Source organism: Uranotaenia lowii, chromosome 1, assembly GCF_029784155.1.
Source record: "Uranotaenia lowii strain MFRU-FL chromosome 1, ASM2978415v1, whole genome shotgun sequence".
Taxonomy (NCBI): Eukaryota; Metazoa; Arthropoda; class Insecta; order Diptera; family Culicidae; genus Uranotaenia; species Uranotaenia lowii.
In genome coordinates, this window is record NC_073691.1 from 93,401,038 (window position 1) to 93,422,704 (window position 21,667).

The 21,667-nt window shown below is 31.6% G+C and overlaps 1 protein-coding gene across 2 annotated transcripts in view; it reads right to left on the reverse strand.

The window, feature by feature from the left end:
• The window catches only part of LOC129741138 (ras-GEF domain-containing family member 1B-A-like), a 132,238-nt gene that overhangs the window by 5,443 nt on the left and 105,128 nt on the right, over positions 1–21,667 (reverse strand). The window contains exons 2-4 of one of the 2 annotated variants that reach the window (XM_055732854.1): positions 9,600–10,675; positions 9,156–9,206; positions 8,793–9,074 (exon numbers count right to left, since the gene is read on the reverse strand). In XM_055732854.1, coding sequence (XP_055588829.1) covers positions 8,793–9,074; positions 9,156–9,206; positions 9,600–10,646 — 1,380 coding nt within the window. In that variant the 5' untranslated portion in view covers positions 10,647–10,675. The remainder of the gene's footprint in view (positions 1–8,792; positions 9,075–9,155; positions 9,207–9,599; positions 10,676–21,667) is intronic. The other variant, XM_055732846.1, reaches the window with a different exon arrangement.

Consider the following 21,667-nt stretch of genomic DNA (forward strand, 5'->3'; position numbering starts at 1 on the left):
ATAAAGTCGGACTTATTTTCGACATGGGTCAAATTGCTATTAAAACAAGTTTTTTTTTGGATCTTCAAGCTTGCAAACTAGTTTTCAAGTGTTTTTCCGAAAATCAATTAAAACAAACACTCAGGATGCGTTTCCTGTTGGAAACATTCAGATTGTATAATGGGATAGCGCCTCTCGCAAATGCTTCGCCTGGCTGGTATGCAATCTCGATCAGCGCTCCTATCAGCTATGCAAACCGAGTCGCATCATTCAGAATCATCGATTTAGCAAACATCGCATATCGGAGATGAGTGAGATACAAACTGATCCATTCTGAATGTAGCTATCTCAGTATCTGCCTGAATTATATGAAATTCAAAATTATTTTTTGCAGGACGAGAAAAATCAAACAGTTGTGCGGGACACCATAAATTCTCAGTAGTTTTAACGTGACGGACGACAGTTTAATAAGAGAACTTGTAAAATTTGAAAAACATGGCGAAAGTGAACATCTTTCCCTCACAAACACAACTCCAATTTGATTTTGATCATACTGATGTTAAAAAACGTTATAACAACAAATAAATTTATTAGTTTGCTATATATCAAATCAAACAAAATACGCTAATGATCGGCTTCATGTATCACTCACTCACTGCCTGATCCATTCACTCCTGATCGAAGACCAACAAGATTCGCCATATGCATTGCGCATTGGTGAGATTCCAATTTGATGATGGTGCTGCACTGTTTTGACAGCAAGCATCGTACGAGGTGATCTGTATTTTAGCGATGAATTGAACGATCGATGATCGGGTAGGTCCAGTAGCAATCAATAACGAAACCCGACCGTTGTACGTTCAGCTGCGAAGTGCAATCAGAAACATTCATTGAAAATGAGTGATATTCGGAACACTGGCTGTGAACATGTTTATAGTTGTTAAATTCATCACAGCTATGTAGAAAACCTTTTGAAAGTTAACTCGTCACGTCCTCCTGAAATGTGCCTAATTCGGCCCAACTAAAGAGACTGTAAACAAAGAGGCGCCATCTCATCCCTTTCCAAATAATGAGCTTGCAACCCTGCTGTAGGGCTGCCTTTAAGACTGCTTGGTTCTGCTCGATTGGAATGACACTGACAGAAAAGGAAAAATTCCAATCGTGACATTTCGTCTCTTTGTTTACTATAGGCTCGTTAGGCCCAACAGTAAAAAAATCAAAACTTTATTTTCGATTTTCTCTACCTTATCAGCTTACTTAGATGGAATGTTAGATATGATTAGAATCATAAGTATTAGCTTCAACTATATTTGTTCAAAATTCTCATGATCAACATGATTTATGAGAGAAATATTGGAAAAAAGCTGCAGGGTGGTCAAAAATATGTACCCGGTCCAAAATAAGTCCGTTACCCTATATGCCCTGATCTAAAAAATATTTCTTAATAAGTATAAAATAACGTCGAAAACAATTTCATTTTTTTCGCGGCATAAGTTTTTCTACTCTGACTCGAGATGGTGGTTTATTGTGCACATAGCCAAAATGTGTGTCCAAATTTTGTGTCAAATATCCGGGCAAGTCCGTATAAAATCGGGCAATCTTAAGTTAAAGTATGTCAAACTAGCGAAACTGAAATTAAATATTTTATTTAACATCAGTTAATTTAGAGAACATAGTAGTTAGTTATAATTCGACAAATGTTTCTATTGCGTTGGAAAGCATTTAATTGTGTGATCTTCAAAACAAAAAACTGTGACGCTTGTTCGATATTTTTCGATGCAATTATGCTGGATGGGGAATTAACAAAAATAATATAAGTTAAAATTTGGTTTTGTTTTTTCATTGTTGACCAATAAAATGGAAATCTTGAACTATTTGGTATTTGAATCCAAAATCTAGAAAATAAACTTTTAATTTTATGAAGGGTTAATCACCGTAATTTTTATTAGTAGATTTAATTTATCGGCCTAGCGGTGAAAAGTGATGTCCTTTTTGAGTAGGGACATCAAAAGATTATACCCGCTCATTTTCAACATCTTTCATTTCATCTAACCTTTCTATCCACCTATATAAAAAAATTCATAATCTTTAGATGTCCCTACTAAAAAGGACATGACTCTTCACCGCTAGGCCGATAAATAAAATCTACTAATAAGTTTTAAGTTCATTTTAAGAAACATGTTTTTAATTTTTGGTTATCATTAAAATCTGTAAACATATTTAATTCATCGCATAAGACTTTAAAACTAATTATGTTTAGGAAAAATTCAAACAATGTATTTATGAAAAATAAGCACTTTGCGATAGTAAAGCATGGATCACCGAGAATATGGACGCACCGTTTATTATACCGTTGCGCTCCTAGTTGTTGGATCTGGAATGTTTTGACAGTACTTTATTTGGAAATGTTTCCTCTATCAGTGCTGAAAATTTCATTACGATTCGTTACACGTGATGGAAGCCGCGAGACGAAAATAAATTTTGAACACCCACGTTAAAAACCGACATGGTCGGGTTTAAAAAATCGCGAAATCGTTAAAAATGCCCAAATCAACCTTGTGCAGCGTTCTCAAACGTTTCCGTGAGATGCATACTATCGATCGGCAGGTTCATACCAAGTGTTATAGTGGACCTAAGAATCAGAAACTGCATTTGAAGGTGTTGAGAACGATTAAGGAAAACACAGGGTAGTCGGACTACGACATCTCCAAGAAATTCAACGCCGACCGGCGCACCGTCAGAAGGATGAGTCTGTGCGAAGAAATACGATCCTATCGGGCCAGTAAGCAACCAAACCGGACATTGAAGCAGAATTTGGTAGCCAAAGGACGTGCCCGGAAGTTATACAACAAGATTCCAGCGAAGTACGACGGATGCATCCTCATGGATGACGAAACGTTCGTGAAGATGGATTTTGGGCAGCTTCCTGGCCAAAAATTTTATAAAGCCACTGCAGTGGTGCACTGCACTGGTCGGGGTGATGTCCCCGCCAAGTTCAAATGCGTTTTTGCCGATAAGTTGGCAAGAAAGTGTTTGATCTGGCAAGGTATTTGCAGCTGCGGACGAAAAACCCCGGTTTTTGTGAAAAACAAGACCATGGACTCCGAAATGTACAAGGAGGAGTGCCTTAAAAACGTTTTTTTTTCGTACATTAGATCTCACAAAAAGCCAGTAAAGTTTTCGCCAGATTTGGCAAGCTTCCACTTCAGCAAAGAGGTACTACGGTGGTATCGGGCCAACGGGTGGATTTTGTCGAAAAGGACATCAACCCACCCAACTGCCCTCAATTCCGCCCTATTGAAAAATTTTAGGCAATTGTCAAGCAGAAGATGAAGAAGAATGATAGGACGACTCGGGAAGCAACAGAGATGAAGAGATTGTGGAACAAAATGGCCGCTGAGGTCAGTGAATAGGGTGTTCAAACTTTGATGAGTGGTTCTAGACGAAAAGATCGAAATTACATCAAAAAAACATCGAAATATTTTTTTTCTTATTTTTCCTTTGAAGTGCAATAAAAACCCTACATTTTGATTACAAAACATTTTTATTTCGTTTATATAGCTCCGAGATAGACCCGTTTTAACGTGTCCAGATTTGTAGTGATCCATGCTTTAGTTAATTTTTTGTTTCCATTAAACTTAATTTAAAAACCAGTCTCCTTATCAATAGGAACTTTAGGAAAACAATTTTCATGATTCACTGTAACACTAGTCAAAAGTGTCTCCCAATTAATCCGTTTCACCTCAACTCCAACCAAAAATATTTTGCTAGGATGCAGAGGTAACATCGGTCCTTAAGCGAATTTTTTATCTTTCATCCGTTTCTCTTTTTTCCTTAATATTAATTGACTATTTGGACGTGGCCGGCGCCAATATTGATGTTCAAAGAGAGCACCAGTTTAGCACATTGAGAATGAGGTTCTAGTCCCAAGAACCATTATTTTGACTTTCAACAAAATTGAAAATATTTTCTGGTCGGGGGCTACGTAAAAAATTTTGAATTTTTTGAATCAGGCAAAATTTTGAACTTTAACATTTTTTTTGTATAAAAAAGTGATTTTTTGATTTGAACAAAGTAGGCGTTGCTCGAGTGCGGTCGCATATTTTTTCGCGATCATGTTTTGCTTCGTGCTTTTTCCAAATTTACTTTTCCTTCATTAATAATGATCAAGTTTCAATAATTTTGACAGTGCGGTACATTCTTTTATATCAGTCAATTCTTTAAGTGGAGTGCAATAAACCCAAGTCGTAATCGCGTGTTAAGTTGTTTGAGGTGAACTTATCGAAGGGCTGTTGGGGTGATAAAAGAAGAATATCCAAATAACGCAAGTTCTATGAAATCATGTGTGAAATGGTTTATAAATCCAGTTTTCAAATAGGCATGAGCATGCAGTCATCGAGTGCAGTGAATTGCCGAGTGGAGAAGAAATATGACGTTCTAGAAATGGACGCTAAATAATATTCTGTGGAAGAGAATTAATCGAAAACGTTGTTGGAAATTTGGAAAGAATCTTAAAAAATATTTCGGAACATTATTCGTCAATTAGTTTTTGACGGGCAGCTATTTGATGTGCGTTGTCAGAAGGAATAGTTTAATATTTAGAATGAGAAATAATTCATTTAAAAAGTTTTGGAAAAAATGGGGAACATTTACTTTTTCGTATGAAAAAATCATGGATTCATGCAGTTTTCATGATGATATGCATAAATGTGGCTTCCCGGATCGTTGCAGATGTAGCAGAACATGAACTGGTGAGGAACTTCCAAACTTCCAAAGCTTTTTATTGTCTTTCTTCTTCTTCTTTATCATTGTTCTAAAGGTAATGCAAAAATTCAAAAATAAGTGTGAAAACATGCGTTTTGTGTATGTTTTTTCAAGGAAATTAAAGTTAAAAAGGCATTCTCTTTGAGTTTTGTAAATTTAATTTTGGGTTTCATATTCAATTATTTATATTTCCGTTACTATGACGATATGTGCCAATTTTGGGCTACTGGGTTTAATAACAATCTGTTATTTGTATTTTGGAAAAAAAACTTGTTTCTTTTACCATGAAATCTCTTGAAAGGGTAGTTTTCAAAAGGTTTCGTGGCTGTATTAATTATTTTTTCTGTTTCTATAACGTTTCTTTTCAAGAGCGAGTAAAGGCGCTATAACCAAGGTCAAAGACCAGAAATGGTGCACCGAAATTCTAAACTTTTTATTTATCCGTTGACTGCAAATATAATGCGGAAATTTTGCATATAATTTTTTTGACAGAATTTCATGAACTAACCTAAACTTCTTCACTTGTATCCCAAAGTTTTGAATTTCTGTGCATAAAAACCTCATTTCCATCCCTAGAAGGACGACTTCAAGAAGCCCATCATCAAGGAGCACACAAATTTAGCATTTTGTGCTCCCAACGATAAAATATTTAATAATCACAGAAACGTATGGTACTGTTGTCCACGTTTCTTCCTCCCTGTGTACCAGTTGTCTCTGCGTCCAATACTGCACAGTGGGCCCGGCCTAGAAAAGATGAGTAGTAAATGTACTTTTACTACTCACCGGGATGCTGACAAGATCTGGCTGTGTACGTATCATAAGCATAAGCATAAGCATAAGCCAAAAAGTCATTTTTTGATTTTTTTTTTCTGGTCGGGGGCCCTGAATTTTTTTAATTAGGGAAAAAAATCAAACTTGAAATGTTTCTGGTGAAAAGTCGTTTTTTCCTGGTGAGGGGTCACCTAAAAAACCATCATTTTTTTCAATCAGGCAATACTTCCAACTTGAACGTTTTTTGGTAAAAAGTCATTTTTTTTGTGGTCGGGGTCGCGTAAATTTTTTTGAACTTTTTGAATCAAGCACAATTTTTAACTAAAAAATTTTTTTGGTAAAAAGTCGTTTTTTTTTAATTTTTTCTGGTCGCGTAAAAACGCTTGAATTTTTTGTAATCAGGCAAATTTTAAACTTGAAAATTTTTTTGGTAAAAAATGCATTTTTTCGATTTTTTCTGGTTGTGAATCGCGTGAAATACCTTGATATTTGTTTTAATAGGGCAAACATTTTAAATTGGTGAAATGTCATTTAAAAAAAAAATTCTGGTCGGAAGTCGCGTAAAAAAATCCTGAATTTATTGAATTAGGCCAAAACCTTTAAAATTTTCTGGTAAAAATTAATTTTTTTTTTATTGGGGGTCGCGTATAAAACCTTCAATTTTTTTAATCAAACAAAATTATTATTATTATTATTATTATTATTATTATTATTATTATTATTATTATTATTATTATTATTATTATTATTATTATTATTATTATTATTATTATTATTATTATTATTATTATTATTATTATTATTATTATTATTATTATTATTATTATTATTATTATTATTATTATTATTATTATTATTATTATTATTATTATTATTATTATTATTATTATTATTATTATTATTATTATTATTATTATTATTATTATTATTATTATTATTATTATTATTATTATTATTATTATTATTATTATTATTATTATTATTATTATTATTATTATTATTATTATTATTATTATTATTATTATTATTATTATTATTATTATTATTATTATTATTATTATTATTATTATTATTATTATTATTATTATTATTATTATTATTATTATTATTATTATTATTATTATTATTATTATTATTATTATTATTATTATTATTATTATTATTATTATTATTATTATTATTATTATTATTATTATTATTATTATTATTATTATTATTATTATTATTATTATTATTATTATTATTATTATTATTATTATTATTATTATTATTATTATTATTATTATTATTATTATTATTATTATTATTATTATTATTATTATTATTATTATTATTATTATTATTATTATTATTATTATTATTATTATTATTATTATTATTATTATTATTATTATTATTATTATTATTATTATTATTATTATTATTATTATTATTATTATTATTATTATTATTATTATTATTATTATTATTATTATTATTATTATTATTATTATTATTATTATTATTATTATTATTATTATTATTATTATTATTATTATTATTATTATTATTATTATTATTATTATTATTATTATTATTATTATTATTATTATTATTATTATTATTATTATTATTATTATTATTATTATTATTATTATTATTATTATTATTATTATTATTATTATTATTATTATTATTATTATTATTATTATTATTATTATTATTATTATTATTATTATTATTATTATTATTATTATTATTATTATTATTATTATTATTATTATTATTATTATTATTATTATTATTATTATTATTATTATTATTATTATTATTATTATTATTATTATTATTATTATTATTATTATTATTATTATTATTATTATTATTATTATTATTATTATTATTATTATTATTATTATTATTATTATTATTATTATTATTATTATTATTATTATTATTATTATTATTATTATTATTATTATTATTATTATTATTATTATTATTATTATTATTATTATTATTATTATTATTATTATTATTATTATTATTATTATTATTATTATTATTATTATTATTATTATTATTATTATTATTATTATTATTATTATTATTATTATTATTATTATTATTATTATTATTATTATTATTATTATTATTATTATTATTATTATTATTATTATTATTATTATTATTATTATTATTATTATTATTATTATTATTATTATTATTATTATTATTATTATTATTATTATTATTATTATTATTATTATTATTATTATTATTATTATTATTATTATTATTATTATTATTATTATTATTATTATTATTATTATTATTATTATTATTATTATTATTATTATTATTATTATTATTATTATTATTATTATTATTATTATTATTATTATTATTATTATTATTATTATTATTATTATTATTATTATTATTATTATTATTATTATTATTATTATTATTATTATTATTATTATTATTATTATTATTATTATTATTATTATTATTATTATTATTATTATTATTATTATTATTATTATTATTATTATTATTATTATTATTATTATTATTATTATTATTATTATTATTATTATTATTATTATTATTATTATTATTATTATTATTATTATTATTATTATTATTATTATTATTATTATTATTATTATTATTATTATTATTATTATTATTATTATTATTATTATTATTATTATTATTATTATTATTATTATTATTATTATTATTATTATTACTATTATTAATATTTATTAAAGACCCTTTAACTAAGCAAAATTATGAATTCAAAAAATTTTCGGTAAAAAGTCTTTTTTCTTGAGTAGTTGTGAGTAGTTAATCAAACTAAGCTAAGCTTAGTTAAATGTCAGTCAACTCAGGCAGAACAACTGGATATTTTTTTTCAATGAGTTAAGAAGAAAAAGTTTAAATGTGCGCTTAATTATGATGACTTCAGAAAATCCCGAACTTGTTAAGGTCAAACCCCGAAGAAAATTCCATTCCAATCAAGTCGATTGAATGAGAGTCATATTTCCGTTAACTGAATCCCTCTTACGATGTCAACGATGTCAACGATAATGATCACCCCTATAATCTCGGAACAGACACTTCAATCTCATTAGGGAAATGTTTTGAACAGTTCTAAGAGCTGATGCGGATAAATTTCCCAATAACAATACACTTCTTTTTAAATTATAGAACAATAATAATAGAGCAATAGATCACCCGCCGATCACGATGGATTGATATACCTACATAAAAAAGGAATCAAACAATACCTGATTAGCGATGCTATTATGGTGGCTGTTGTTGTTATTGCTGCTGCCGTTGTTGTTGTTGATGCTGCTGTTGCTGGTGAGATGTATGCTGAGCTGCTGCTGCTGATGGCAGATATCACATACTTGTTGCAGAAGCTCGTGCGGTTTGATGAAGAGTCGCGCGCTCAGTAGAAACGCAAATAGGTATGACTGGTCCGGATAGTACTCGTCCGTTGGCACCATGTGGCGGATCAGCGTCTCCAGCGTGCCGGAAACGAGATTACCATCCCGATACACCAGACACTGAAAAAGCAAAAGTGAAAGATCAGTTTGATGAAATCCTACCAATCTGCGCTGAGGGTGTTTTGCTGGTTGAAATCTTACATTGTCGTCGTTGAGGCTCGGATCGTCTACGATGTTTGTGCTGGCGTCATTCTGTGTGTCGGATGAGATTGCATCGAAACGAGATGGCACACGCGCCGAGGAAAGAAGAGAGAAAGAAAGAGAAGACGAGGACGAATTATTATTTCTGCAAGTTTGCATGTTTACACTTTATTAATGGGTTTATTCAGTTGATCACCAGCTGGCGTCGAACGCGCGGCACCGAGCAAACCATCGCGGATGTGTAAACTGTTGTACGATTCTCGTTTGAATCGGATCATGTTTCGATATTGGTTTGATCGATACGGCTCGATTCGACCACAGCTTAGCACCCTGATTAATAATCGTTTGGGTTAGCATTTAAGTGAGAATACATTCCGTTGTGTTAATGTTAATGGGAGTTAACGAGACAAAACCAAAAAAATCAGACGATGAAGCAATTCATACATTCTTGACCACGTGCCGCTGAGGACGACATCGCACTAGTAGGGGCCGGTTCCTTTTCTTCTGAGTCGGCGGCGAAATCGATCCGCCTCCCACGCCCGCTTTCGTCCGGCTGTTTCCGATAACGGTGGCAAAATCTGGTTCGTCACCGTTGAAGGAAGCGTGCGGCGAAAATTCACAGCCAAAGGAAGAATCGGTCTGGATCGAGTTAACCGTGTTGGTCTTGCTGAGGCCGTTGATCGAATGAAATCCTCCGCCGCCGATGCCGCTACTGTAGACCGACGTTAGCGTGACCTCGTCGTTTCCAGAATCGCAGCTTATACTTTGTTGTTTATGAGGTGAAATCTTTGTTATGGATCTGTTGAGCTCTCCCGATCCCGTCCTTGGATGTGTGGGCGTGATTTGGCATACGAAGTTGTCGTAGGAAGCATTCGAAACATTGCTCACAGGCCGTGACGAAGAGTAGTTCGATTCGGTCGATGAACACGTGGAAGATTCTGTGCAAATTGAGTTTTGGCGCATCGGGTGGGACGGAACATTCTCACAGGAGGATTCATTCGTCACTAAGTACAATTCGTTTTTGAGCTGCTTCGCAAGCATATCATCGACAGTTGCGGCATTGATCATTTCCTGTTGCTTTTTCTTTTTCAACCTACTGACCGGTTCCCAGATCTCGCTGGACGTACTGGTGTAGTAATTATTCTCCTTAGTCTCGCACGATCTTTCGTCCAGTATGCGCCCATTCCTGGCTATGGTAATGTCCTCCGTTGTTACGGTACTCGTTTTGACACTGAGTGACGTTTCCAGTTGAACCGGTTGGCGCAAAACTCCTGCCCGGAACAGCAACTGGTTGAGCATCTCGCAAGATGGTATTTCACCGGCTATGAGCGCCTTCTTGATGGCATTGCCATCGGATCCTTCCAATGTGACCGGCACACCATTGATGAGCAATACCTCCTCCTCCTGGATTGTTTGGGTTTTCTCACAGTCAACCACCTGGATGTTGGTGCCGAGCATGGACTCTACCGTCTTCAGGATTTCATCGTCCATAGCTTGATTAGCACCGAATGGTCCGATATCTACAAGTAATGAGAAGAGGCAATTAGTCAAAATCAAGCATACCATCAATTGAAACTCTGAGCCATGATGATGAACACAAGCACTTAGCCGTTATTCCTAGGCGTACCTATATCGGCAGGGAAGGCACGAATCGACTTATCACAATCAATCTCTAATATTCAGGTTCAGTTATCAAATTATTCTTTTTATGTAAACCTGTTTTGTCTTCTATAGAGAAAATTTAATTTGCGATGGAATATTTGACATATTAGAAAGCTCCTTTTGATGTTCTAAATCATTAAAAATTCATTATTTTTATTTTTAACTTTTATTTCCAATGGAAAAATGTTCACTGAGAAAATGATATTTAAGTTCGTCCTTGAAATCCTAGAAATCTTTGTAGCAAGAACTTATTAGGACTAGCCTTAGCAAGTCCTGTTTGAATTGTAAAACTGGCTTTTTATCAAAAATACCAATTGCAAACAAATTTCATGCCTGAGTGCCTTCAATTTACAAAAAATTTGTGTTTGTGAAAAAAGGAATCGAAATCGAACGAAGTACGCACATGAGTCACGGTGCCTTTTTTGATCATTTTAAATCCAAAAATCGCGAGAACTTTGAAAATTGTCGGAAAAATGTCGATCGTCCAAACTCAAACAGCTGTAACGTGTCATTCCTTGGACCAAATTCCACCAAATAACTTTTTCAGAGTTACTTAGAGTGTTAAGTTTCGATTCGTTAACATCTTGTCTACTATAAATACTGCCGTTCCAAGCCAAATTGTCCCATGTGAAAAACGTACAAACGAGAAAAAAGTGATTGAAATTTTAGCTATCCTATTTCCAATTTTTCTTTAAAATTAAAAATTCACCGACCGTCTTTTCGTTGTGAACAGTTCCAGGTTAATAATTTTACAATGTTTTCTGGCAAAAAAAAACCCTTCCATGAGGGTCCATCGAAAGCAAGTGAGGGTATTATACTCTTCAGTAAAAATTTGTCATTCTTAATCGAATTTTGATGATGGTGTAAGGTTATTCGATAGAAACTTAGAGCTAATGGCAAACCCTTGAAAACTAATCCCAGGTTCAGATTTCAGCTACTGTTTTTCAAATCTTTCTCCTTTATTATAGCAATTCATTTCTGAATACAAAATTGGAGTGTGCCATGAGTTTTTGACATCGCACGCATTAATTTCGTGCTCCGCAAAAAAATCATTTAAATAATAGTTTTAATTATGGAATATACGTCAAATTGTGCGTTGATGTTTTCAACGAATTGCAGAGCAAATAGTTAAAGTGGCATTCGCCAAATAAGGTGTGGTTTAAGACGAGTTGGGTTATTCAAAGGAGCTGGTGATACGGCAAGTGGATCGGTCAACAGGCATTTGTATCCAGGAGGAGCGTTGAAGGGGCACTCCAGATTTATAATCAGATAAGTGTTTTTCATTGTTCTCATTTTATTAAATTTGTTACAGGCAGTTGAATTTTTCTAAACACGCTGTGAAATTTTTATTTTTGTTTAGATTTGGAAATCGGATTAGAAATACATAATTAAAATAAAGAATGATCACTGAAATCGAAAACATCCTATTTAAAACTATGGATTTATGATTGATGGCTCTGATACTGAATTCTATACTTGGCTCATATCTCTAAATTCAGAAATCGTTTTTATGTGAATTTCGGAAAACGTACTGAAATTCCTAAACAAACAGATTGAAAATTCAAGTTTAGAATTCAAATAAACTTCGAACTAAAATCTTTAACTAGGACCGGGTGTGCATAAATCCGATTTGATCCGCAAAATTTTAAAACTTTTACTTTCAATTTTTATAAATTGGATTGATTTTTCTTTTTTGAAATTGAAAGCATTTTTTAAAAAAAAACTTGGTAATCCAAATCAAATAAGCTGGCCAGATTGCTCGGTTTTGACCCGGACTTACCCGGATATTATTTAAAAAAATAGGAAAGGTTCGCCCCGGCTCGGCCCTTTTGCCCTAATTTTGATAAAAAATACACTGATTTTGTCCGGATTCATCCATATATTTTTGGAAAATCGAACAAAAATATAAATTGCATCATTATAAATAAATATAAACTTTGTTGCTCAAAAATAAAATTTTCCAATCTAAATTTATTGAAATACATAAACGATTCAAAATATGGTCATGTTTTTCGGTGAAAAAATAATGATTCGAATGTTTTTTTTCTTCATTTTTGTTGAATAGTTCCTAGATTTTTGTCGAATTTTCCCGGATATTGCTTGGATTTTGGTTTAGAATGCCCGTTTCCAGCAAAAAAGTGAAAATGACCCAAAAGTCACATGGAACAGTTTTGCTTGGAACGGCAGTACACAGTAAATTTTTGCCTCGATTTCCAGCAAAAGAAAAATGCTGGAATAGTCCAGCAATCAAAAATTTTTGCTGGAAACCAGCTAACATTCTCCTTCTTGCTGATTTTTCCAGCACTTGATCTTCATTGCTGAAAAACCAGCAATCGATCTGTGAAAGTCGAATTTGTTTTTGTTTTTGCTACCGTTATTATAATAAAGTATTTTTTTTTTTGTAGGGAAATGAATCCAACTTAGATGAAATTTTGGGTCGCAATTTACAAATAGAAATAAAGTATTTTATAAAGAAACTAATATTTTATTTTTATTTCAGATGGAGCATGATGTCCAAAACTTGGCCAAAATGATATTTTTTTATTTGGTTTAAAAGCTCAAATAAATGAAGCTAAAGAAAAATGAACAAATCAATTTCTAATTATAAATATGACTGCCATCAGGGTTTAATATTAATATTTATATTTAAAATCTAATTTAGAATCCCAAAATTTCCGGTTGTTTTCTGAAAAAAATGTTGATTTCCAGCGATTGAGATTGCTGGATTTCCAGAAATTGAGTTTGCTGATCGTTTTCAGCAATTCAAATTGCTGGAAGTCAGCGCGACAAAAACCAGCAAATTTGCTGTGTATACACAGCATTTTTCTTTAAGACAGTTTCATAGATTCGAAAAACACTCTGGACAATTAAAACGAAAAATTACTGTAAGTAGAATTAAAAGTTTTTAACATACACACAGATTTATATTATATCATTTTTTACTCTTTTGATTTGTATTGTCCTCAACATTACAACAGTTAGAAGTAAGGAATCAGATAAGCTGATACAATAATTAATCGAAACATTTTTTTGTTAACTTTTTCCAACCCGACAGATTCCTTAATAAAGGCAAAATAAACATGCCGAAACGTCGGATGTAGTAAATAAACATCATTTTATGATTTTTTGAGACTAAAATCGTCGAGAAACTTTTTCACTATTACTGGATCAGTCGATAGGAAATCGGACTGACGGGTCTGGTTATTTTTGCTGCTGATTTTTACTCCTGAAAAATTATTTCATTTTTTACTTGTGAATTGTTATATGGGACAAAAATTCGTACAGAAGTTGGATAATTTGAATTTGCGTTGCGTTTATTCTAATTTTGTTAGTGTTTTGAAGTCCAACAACCCAGTTCATTAAAAAAATTCTAGTGGACGATGTGCATTGGCTGTTGAAACAGCTGGGGCCGGTGCCGGAAATGGAAGAAAATTTACAGCTTTACTTGATTCTTTCTTCGAGTCTTCTACAAATCAGAGCTAAGTATACCTTTATTGTATCCAAATTGAAATTTCTTGTTTAGTGAGCTAGTTCATAGAATAAAATATGGTTTTTGTGTTTTGCGATCTGCCGATCAAAGCACAAGTTTCCGCTAAACCAAACTATGGTCAAGTTTCCAAGCTGTTTTTAATGAAGATGTATTTGGCAGATTTTTTCAAGAGTCTACATAGAATTTGCGCTTATTATATATATTTTTAAATATATTATTCGAAAAAACAGTTTTTATGGGAATGATAAATAAACTAATTGTGTCAAAATTTTCTAACTAATTCTAAATGTCAATGGCAATGGTTACTATGATATTAAGCTATATTATTAAATAAAAAACAATCAAAAATGCACAATTCGAACGATCATTAAAGCAATTTTAACATCAGAATTTCAAAACTTTCTGTTAAAATATCCACACACGTTTTGTTTACTATTTTTAAAAATCTGCAAAAGCTCAACAGCTTGTAATAAGAATTTTAAGCACAAATTAGAAATACAATAAATAATTTAAAGAACGAATTTAGCTACAACGGATAATGAATTTTTCGAACAATTTTATTTTTAGTTCGGAAGTTATTTCAAAGTTTTTATAATTGTTTTTCATGTAAGATTTTTATGGACTGTAAAACTGTTGCTCATTGTTGAATTGTGAAATCTAACGATAATGATCATGCGATGAAATCACTTTACGGAAATATGGCTATTTTCCTTGATTTTGTTTGTTTTTAATTTCCAAAAATTGTATTTTAGAGTTGCCTACTATCGGTTTGAATGGCAGCATTGGAAAAAAACTCCATTTGACTTGTGGAATACTTAGGGACTAGAATGACTTCGTTAGGGAACTTCAGTGACGAATATCAAAGGATCCTATTTTACCAGCTTTGCAACAACTGTTTTGTGATTTAAGTCTTACTTGATTTTTTAATTTTTTTATTAATTTCTAAACCTACTTGAAAAAAAAATTTTTTTTTGTCCATTTCTTCTTTTTTGCACTGTTGATCATTTTAGTAGTTTTCGACATATTATCATTTTTTTTATTATTTGATCAAATTTGTGGTTTTGTTTTTACTTTTTTTGTGCTTTTTTGACATTTTTGTCACTTTTGTGATTTTTGGTATTTTTTTTTTTAGTTTTTTTACTATGAATAGCTAACTTTTTTGGTAGATTTTGATTTTCTCCGTGCAATCGCCAAAATAAACTGAGGCAAAGAGTTGATTTGCACTGATGAGTTTCCAAAAACGATCTTATTCAGTTTTCACAACCTCCATAACAAATTAAAAATCAGAAGGAACAAAAAGGAGAATCACTTTAAACATTAACAAAACTTTAACAATTTTGTTGTAAATATTCTTTGAAGTTTGATAGGAGTATCTTCAATCTAAAGGATCGTGTTTGAAAACACATAAGTGTATCAGAAACATGAATTAGGAAAACATGTTAGTTTAAAGAAAATTCATACTTTTTTTTTACTTTACTATTAACTTTTTTTCACTGCCTCAAAGATATAAATAGGAGTTTCCTTAAGAAAAATCCAGGAGTATAGGAGGGGTAGGAAAACTCGATCGCACCATTTACCAAAATGGATCCTGATCAATATCCTTTCCCATACTAACACAACCCTTTCCTTGGATATTTAAATATAGATTCGAAGACGTATAGACGGTTTCTATAGTTGGTAATTTTGACTTACCTTTGTTTCTGAATTTTTCAAAATTAATCTTTGGAATATAAAGGGACAAAAGGTTGTTAATCGATCCTATGAAGTATCCAACTAACAATCCTTCCTTCATTCCTCATTGACTACTAGGACGTGGCCGGCGCCGTTATTGGTCATTTTCAAAGGGAGAGCATGAGTTTTGTGCATTATGAATGTACTGCTAGTCCCAAGCACCATTTATTTGGTTCTTGCACAAAGCTGATGGCCTCGATCAATCACGGAGTAGCAACCATTGGCGAGGTAGAACTTGTTCTGCTTAGCCACGCCAGCGATCATGGAGTTTGAAGTGCGTAAGTTTAACAAAGTCTGATAAAATATGTAATCTGAATTTTAAAATGAATGATAATATCTAAGCACTTTAAGTTCAATGATTTAAGGTGGATATGAGCAGTCAACTAAGATAAGCTAAGCTACTGGATCAGTCGATAGGAAATCTAAATATTTAAGAATCAAAATAGTTGAAAATTTCGTTTTTAATAGTACTAAGTATAGAAATTATCCATTTTTCTTGCAGTAAGTTTTTTATATAAGGTTATAACATGTTTTGGGCCTTCCATGAAGTAAAAAAGACGTTTTGACTTTGAATGTTAAGAATATGAGATTCGATATCAGTAGTTTCACTTATATTTTACAGTACTTCTCGAAAAAAATCCGTTTAATTTTCGATTCGAAAATAACTGACTATTTTTGATAAGTGGAGGCCAGAAATTTTGGATGCATTCTATAAACGTCCCTTGCATAAAATTGAAAACACGTCAAATCAAAAGTAAGTAAGTAACTATAAAAAATTAAAAGTAAATGTGGTAACGTGATATGAAAACACTGAAAATATTTTCTGTAAAAAGAAGGTACTAAACCCTGGAACAACTCAATGTCAATAGACTTTCCGAAAACTTTTTATCGAATTTTCTGGAATTTAATACCCTTGCGTTATTTACGCCTTGAGAAGCAAACAACATATCTAAAACAGTTTCAACTCCAATTGTTTGTTGTTGTTTAAATTAAACCGCTATCGCTGGACATGAGTACGGCTGCTTATGGCATTTCCACACGAAAGTCTCTAATTCTAAAGTCAAACAGATTAAAACCTTCAACAATCCACAAGTTTATTCACTGAATAATGATGTTTTGCTTAGCATCACATTTAAAACGAATTTAACACTTTCATTCCGCTGGCCGCCACAGAAAAGCAGAAGAAATACCCAACAACGAAAGCAGCTTTGTCAGTAGACTTCATTGTTTGCTGGAGCAGAACAACAGAAGTCTTCAAGGCAAAAAAAGCCTCCAGATACATACTCACTTTTTTATCAGAAGTGGGCGTATGTATTTAGAATCAAGTAACGAGCGGATCGGATCGAAGGAACCACGTTTTTTTATTCGATGTAGTACGCTTGCTAAGATTTCTACCGGGTTGCTCTGCTCATCATTTTCCACCGTCTGCTTTGTCTGCGGGTCAAACCGTACTTATTGGAAGTCCATCAGGCAGATTCGCCAAAGAAAAGAACCAGATAGATAGGTAGGTAGTTACTACTGCTGGTTCTCGAGCACGTTGTGTTGTGAATGACTCATTCAGCTCAACAGCCCCTCGCCACGCCGCGTCACTCAACAACCCGCGATGTTTCCAATTCGCTTTCGCCTTCCTCCAAAGCATCGTGCATTCAATTCATTCTACTACCTACTCATCCGCGAATGTTTGTAGAACGAGCTAAGCGATAAACGCGTGCTTCACGTTTTTATTCGTGTTTTTTTTATTATTTCAATCTTGTCCGTTAATCTTTTCTTTAGAGCTCCATATGCGATGATATTAATCTGGAGGAATAAATATACACCCGCTTCGTTTCGATATGGTATAATAAAGCGTGAAACATTTGGAACGGCCGCGGACAATGTAGGGTCCGGGGGGAGAAAATGGAACCATTAGAGAGTACCGTAAATTATAGATAACTTGTTCTTTCATTTTTAAGCGAGGCATCAAAGGAACCTTAATGTTCAGCTTTGTGTAAAAACAATGTTAAGGTAGGCCTGGTTAGTTTCACATATTGTTTGGAAGCAAGTTTTCTTCAAATCTAAAAACTGAATCAGAAATCTGAATTTAAAATCTGAATCGGATCCTTCCCAGCAAACATTTTTGTAGCTATAATCTTATTCTGTTTTGATATGCGTTAGAAAGATCGTATGCAAGTTGGAAAAAACATCATTTACCTACCAAAGTGGAGGCAATTTACATAAATTTCATTTATTTCTTAAGCGAAAAAACTACACCAATTTGGCGTTATCCGACACCTTATTCGTACCAATCGGAAGAATGCAAGAGAGCGTTAGATTTGGCTCTCATAGCCTGCAAATCGTTGCCAGCGACAAGATTTTCCAGTTATATCATTGGTCAATTTTCCTCAATTCCCATCTGATTTTTAGCCATCTGGATGCCCTGCTGGTTGCAGAGAGAACATGACGATGGTTTTCTCAATTGAAGCCCGCGCAGGTGAAAAATTATTTCAAAATTTACAAACATAGCGGACTTTCTATCATAGCCGATTTAAACTGACTTCAGACGACATTGTATACGATCTTTTCACTATGCAGTTGGAATTGCGATAAGCAACACCATTGTAAACGACTTAAGTTATCATTTCTGATACGATTTCATGTTTGCTGGGTTAATTTCTTATCTGAAATCTGGAATTTAAATTTGAATCTGAAGTCGAAATTTGAATCTTGAATCAGAAATCTGAAATTTAGCTCTTAGTCTAAAAAAATTAGCTCTGAGGTTGCCAGATTGCCCGGTTTTATCCGGGTTTGCTTGGATATTTAATACAAAATTTGGGAACAGTCCAACCCGGCCCAGATTTTGCCCGGATTTTATTGAAAAAATCCCGGATTTTACTCAGATTGTATTGAAAAAGCCCGGATTTATTCACTATATATGGTAAATCAAATAAATAAAATCAAATTGTGTTGTAAATTATTTTTTATATAGCCTCCAAAACGAAATTTTCTGAGCACTTTTGTTTTAAATAATCATGAAAGGTTTTTTGGAAGCCTAAAATACGATTTAAAATTTGTTTTTTTTTGTCGAGTAATTTCTGGGTTTTTACAAAATTTGCCCGGATATTGTCCGGATTTTTTTTCGTCAATTTTGCCTGGTTCTTCTCTAAAAAATGCTCAGATTTATCCGGGCCGGATACGTGCTGGAAAAATTCTGGCATCCTTAGTCTAAAGAAAATCTGGAATCGAGTGAGGTATTGCATGACTACTTTTCAAGCAAAACTTCGCTAGGCACCAACAGTGAAGTTACTCAAATTGATTATTTTTCAACGACAAACGAACATACACCCCTATTCAACAGTTAACCCTCCAAAGCCGTTCGGGTCAATATGACCCGAAGCGCACATTTCAAACATCTTTATCATCATTCCAATATACTGATGAACTGGTAGTTTTGACAGACCAAGTATGTTCTATGAAAATAATGATCAAATTAACGCCAAAAAACTAAAATTTGAGTTTTTAAAATCGGTTCATTGAGAAATGAAATACAGCTAAGCAAAGCCAAAACTGGATGTCGTTTTTTTAAAGTAAGACTTTTTACTACCGGAAGATCTGTCATAGCGGTAAAAACTTTCATTGGACCCCAACATATCTATACATTGTCGGATAGATGGATTCTTGACAATTTCAAACATCAATGAAATAATTAAATACAGAAAAGCTGTCAGAAGTTATGAGTATTTTAAAAATAAAATTGATTTTTCGGACTTTTAACTTTCTGAACCAGTTTCTGAAAACCTGGTAATACATATCGACTTTATTTTGAAATATTGAATAATTAGAATAAATTACCTACACAATGAATATAATATCATCAAAATCGGTTAACACAGGCATGTCAAACTCGTTTAGATGTGCGGGCCGCATTGAAAAATTTCTATGACGTAGAGGGCCGCAGTCGAAATCAGTTAGAAAACATAACATATTAGTTTCACGAAGATTAGATACAAAACAATGGAATATAGTTAAAAGTAAACTTGGAATGAAATTTTGCGTTAAATTTTTATTAAAGCTTTTAATGTTTAACATCTTATATTACAATGCATATCTTTTGTCTTGATGCTTGACATCTTTTCTGAGATACTTGTTTTTTAATATCAGGTAGAATTTAATTTGTCACTGACACTTTCATTATAGATGATAAATTTGTATCAGATAATCTCGAACGATGAGAAGTTTTTATTGCTTTCATTATGAAAAAACTCCTCACATAGATAGGTATTTGCAAACATAGCAAGAATTCTGGCAACAAATTTCCGTAACTCAACGTAGCGTTCAGGCAAATAGCTGTAAAATTTTGGTACAGCCACTTCAATGTATTTTGCTTTTAATTAAGAATTGCAATGCAGCTCTATCAACTCTAGTTACTAATTATCAGCAGCATTTTCAGAAGCAAACGAAAATGGAGATACAAACAACGAAAAGTCTTGCTCGTATGAATTTTTTTCAGTTCTTGACACGTAGAGAAGTGCACAAGGTTTTCTTTGGAAATTTGGTTGATTCATAACAGTAACTTCGCTTGAAAGTTTTTTACATCATCACAAGCACTTATGATTTTTTTTCTTCTTTTCCTTGAAGTTTTAAGTTCAAATCTTGCTGGTGGCCAGTGCTGAGATCAACGGAAAATGCCAAATCGTGAACCCAGCCGTCTGCTTCAAAATGTTCAACAGGTTCATCTTTCATTTCCAAAAATAATATTATTTCCTCTCGTATCAAAACAAAATCTTTTTAACATTTTGTGGCAGGAAAGCCAGCGTCCTTCTGTGTAGTAAGAAACACAATCGAATTCATGTCCAATGTCTTCCAAAAATGTCAAAAATTAGCGATAATTCAAGCCACGGGAACGAATAAAATTATAGTATCTAAACTTGTATTTAGCACATTTTGAAAATTTAATTGCTTCGCGCATAATGCCTCTTGGTGAATAATACATTTAAAATGAGCAAATTTGTAATTGCTATCGGTCTCCCTTATTTTCGCAAGCAGTTTGGCACCATTAGTTGTATTAAAATATTTATTCAGTACTCATTTCAGATTTTTTATAACTTTCGGACTGAACGGACAAACACTACAACTTCCCAAAAAGTATATGGAAAATCGCACAACAAAAAAACTTTGAAGCGTGCTATCTCGAAAGTAGCTTTTGTGCACTTATACCCCTTTGGCTCTGAGGGCCTCATATTGTGATAGAAATTGTTTACAAAAAACTGAACTTTATTTATCGACGTCAAGTTTCAAATTTGAAATTGACCTCTGAATCCGAATAAACGTCAAAAAAATATATGCGAAGAGCAGTTTATTGGTCAGATTATAGAAAAAGATAATTTTATGGACAGTAGCTGAAGATATTTTTTAAAAACACATTTTTTTTCTTTTTACAATTTTAATCACAAATTTAATCTCGGAAAATTTTTGATTATTTAGGATGTTCTTTTATACAATGAATAATGTTTATATTCACGCTTACGTACATCTTCAATTTAAAAAAATATCACAATATGTCTGTTGTTCCTTCGGTAAAACAAAAATAATAGAACCAGAATACTTGGAAGATATTTATGTTGATTATGCTATGAATGTTAACACACAGTCT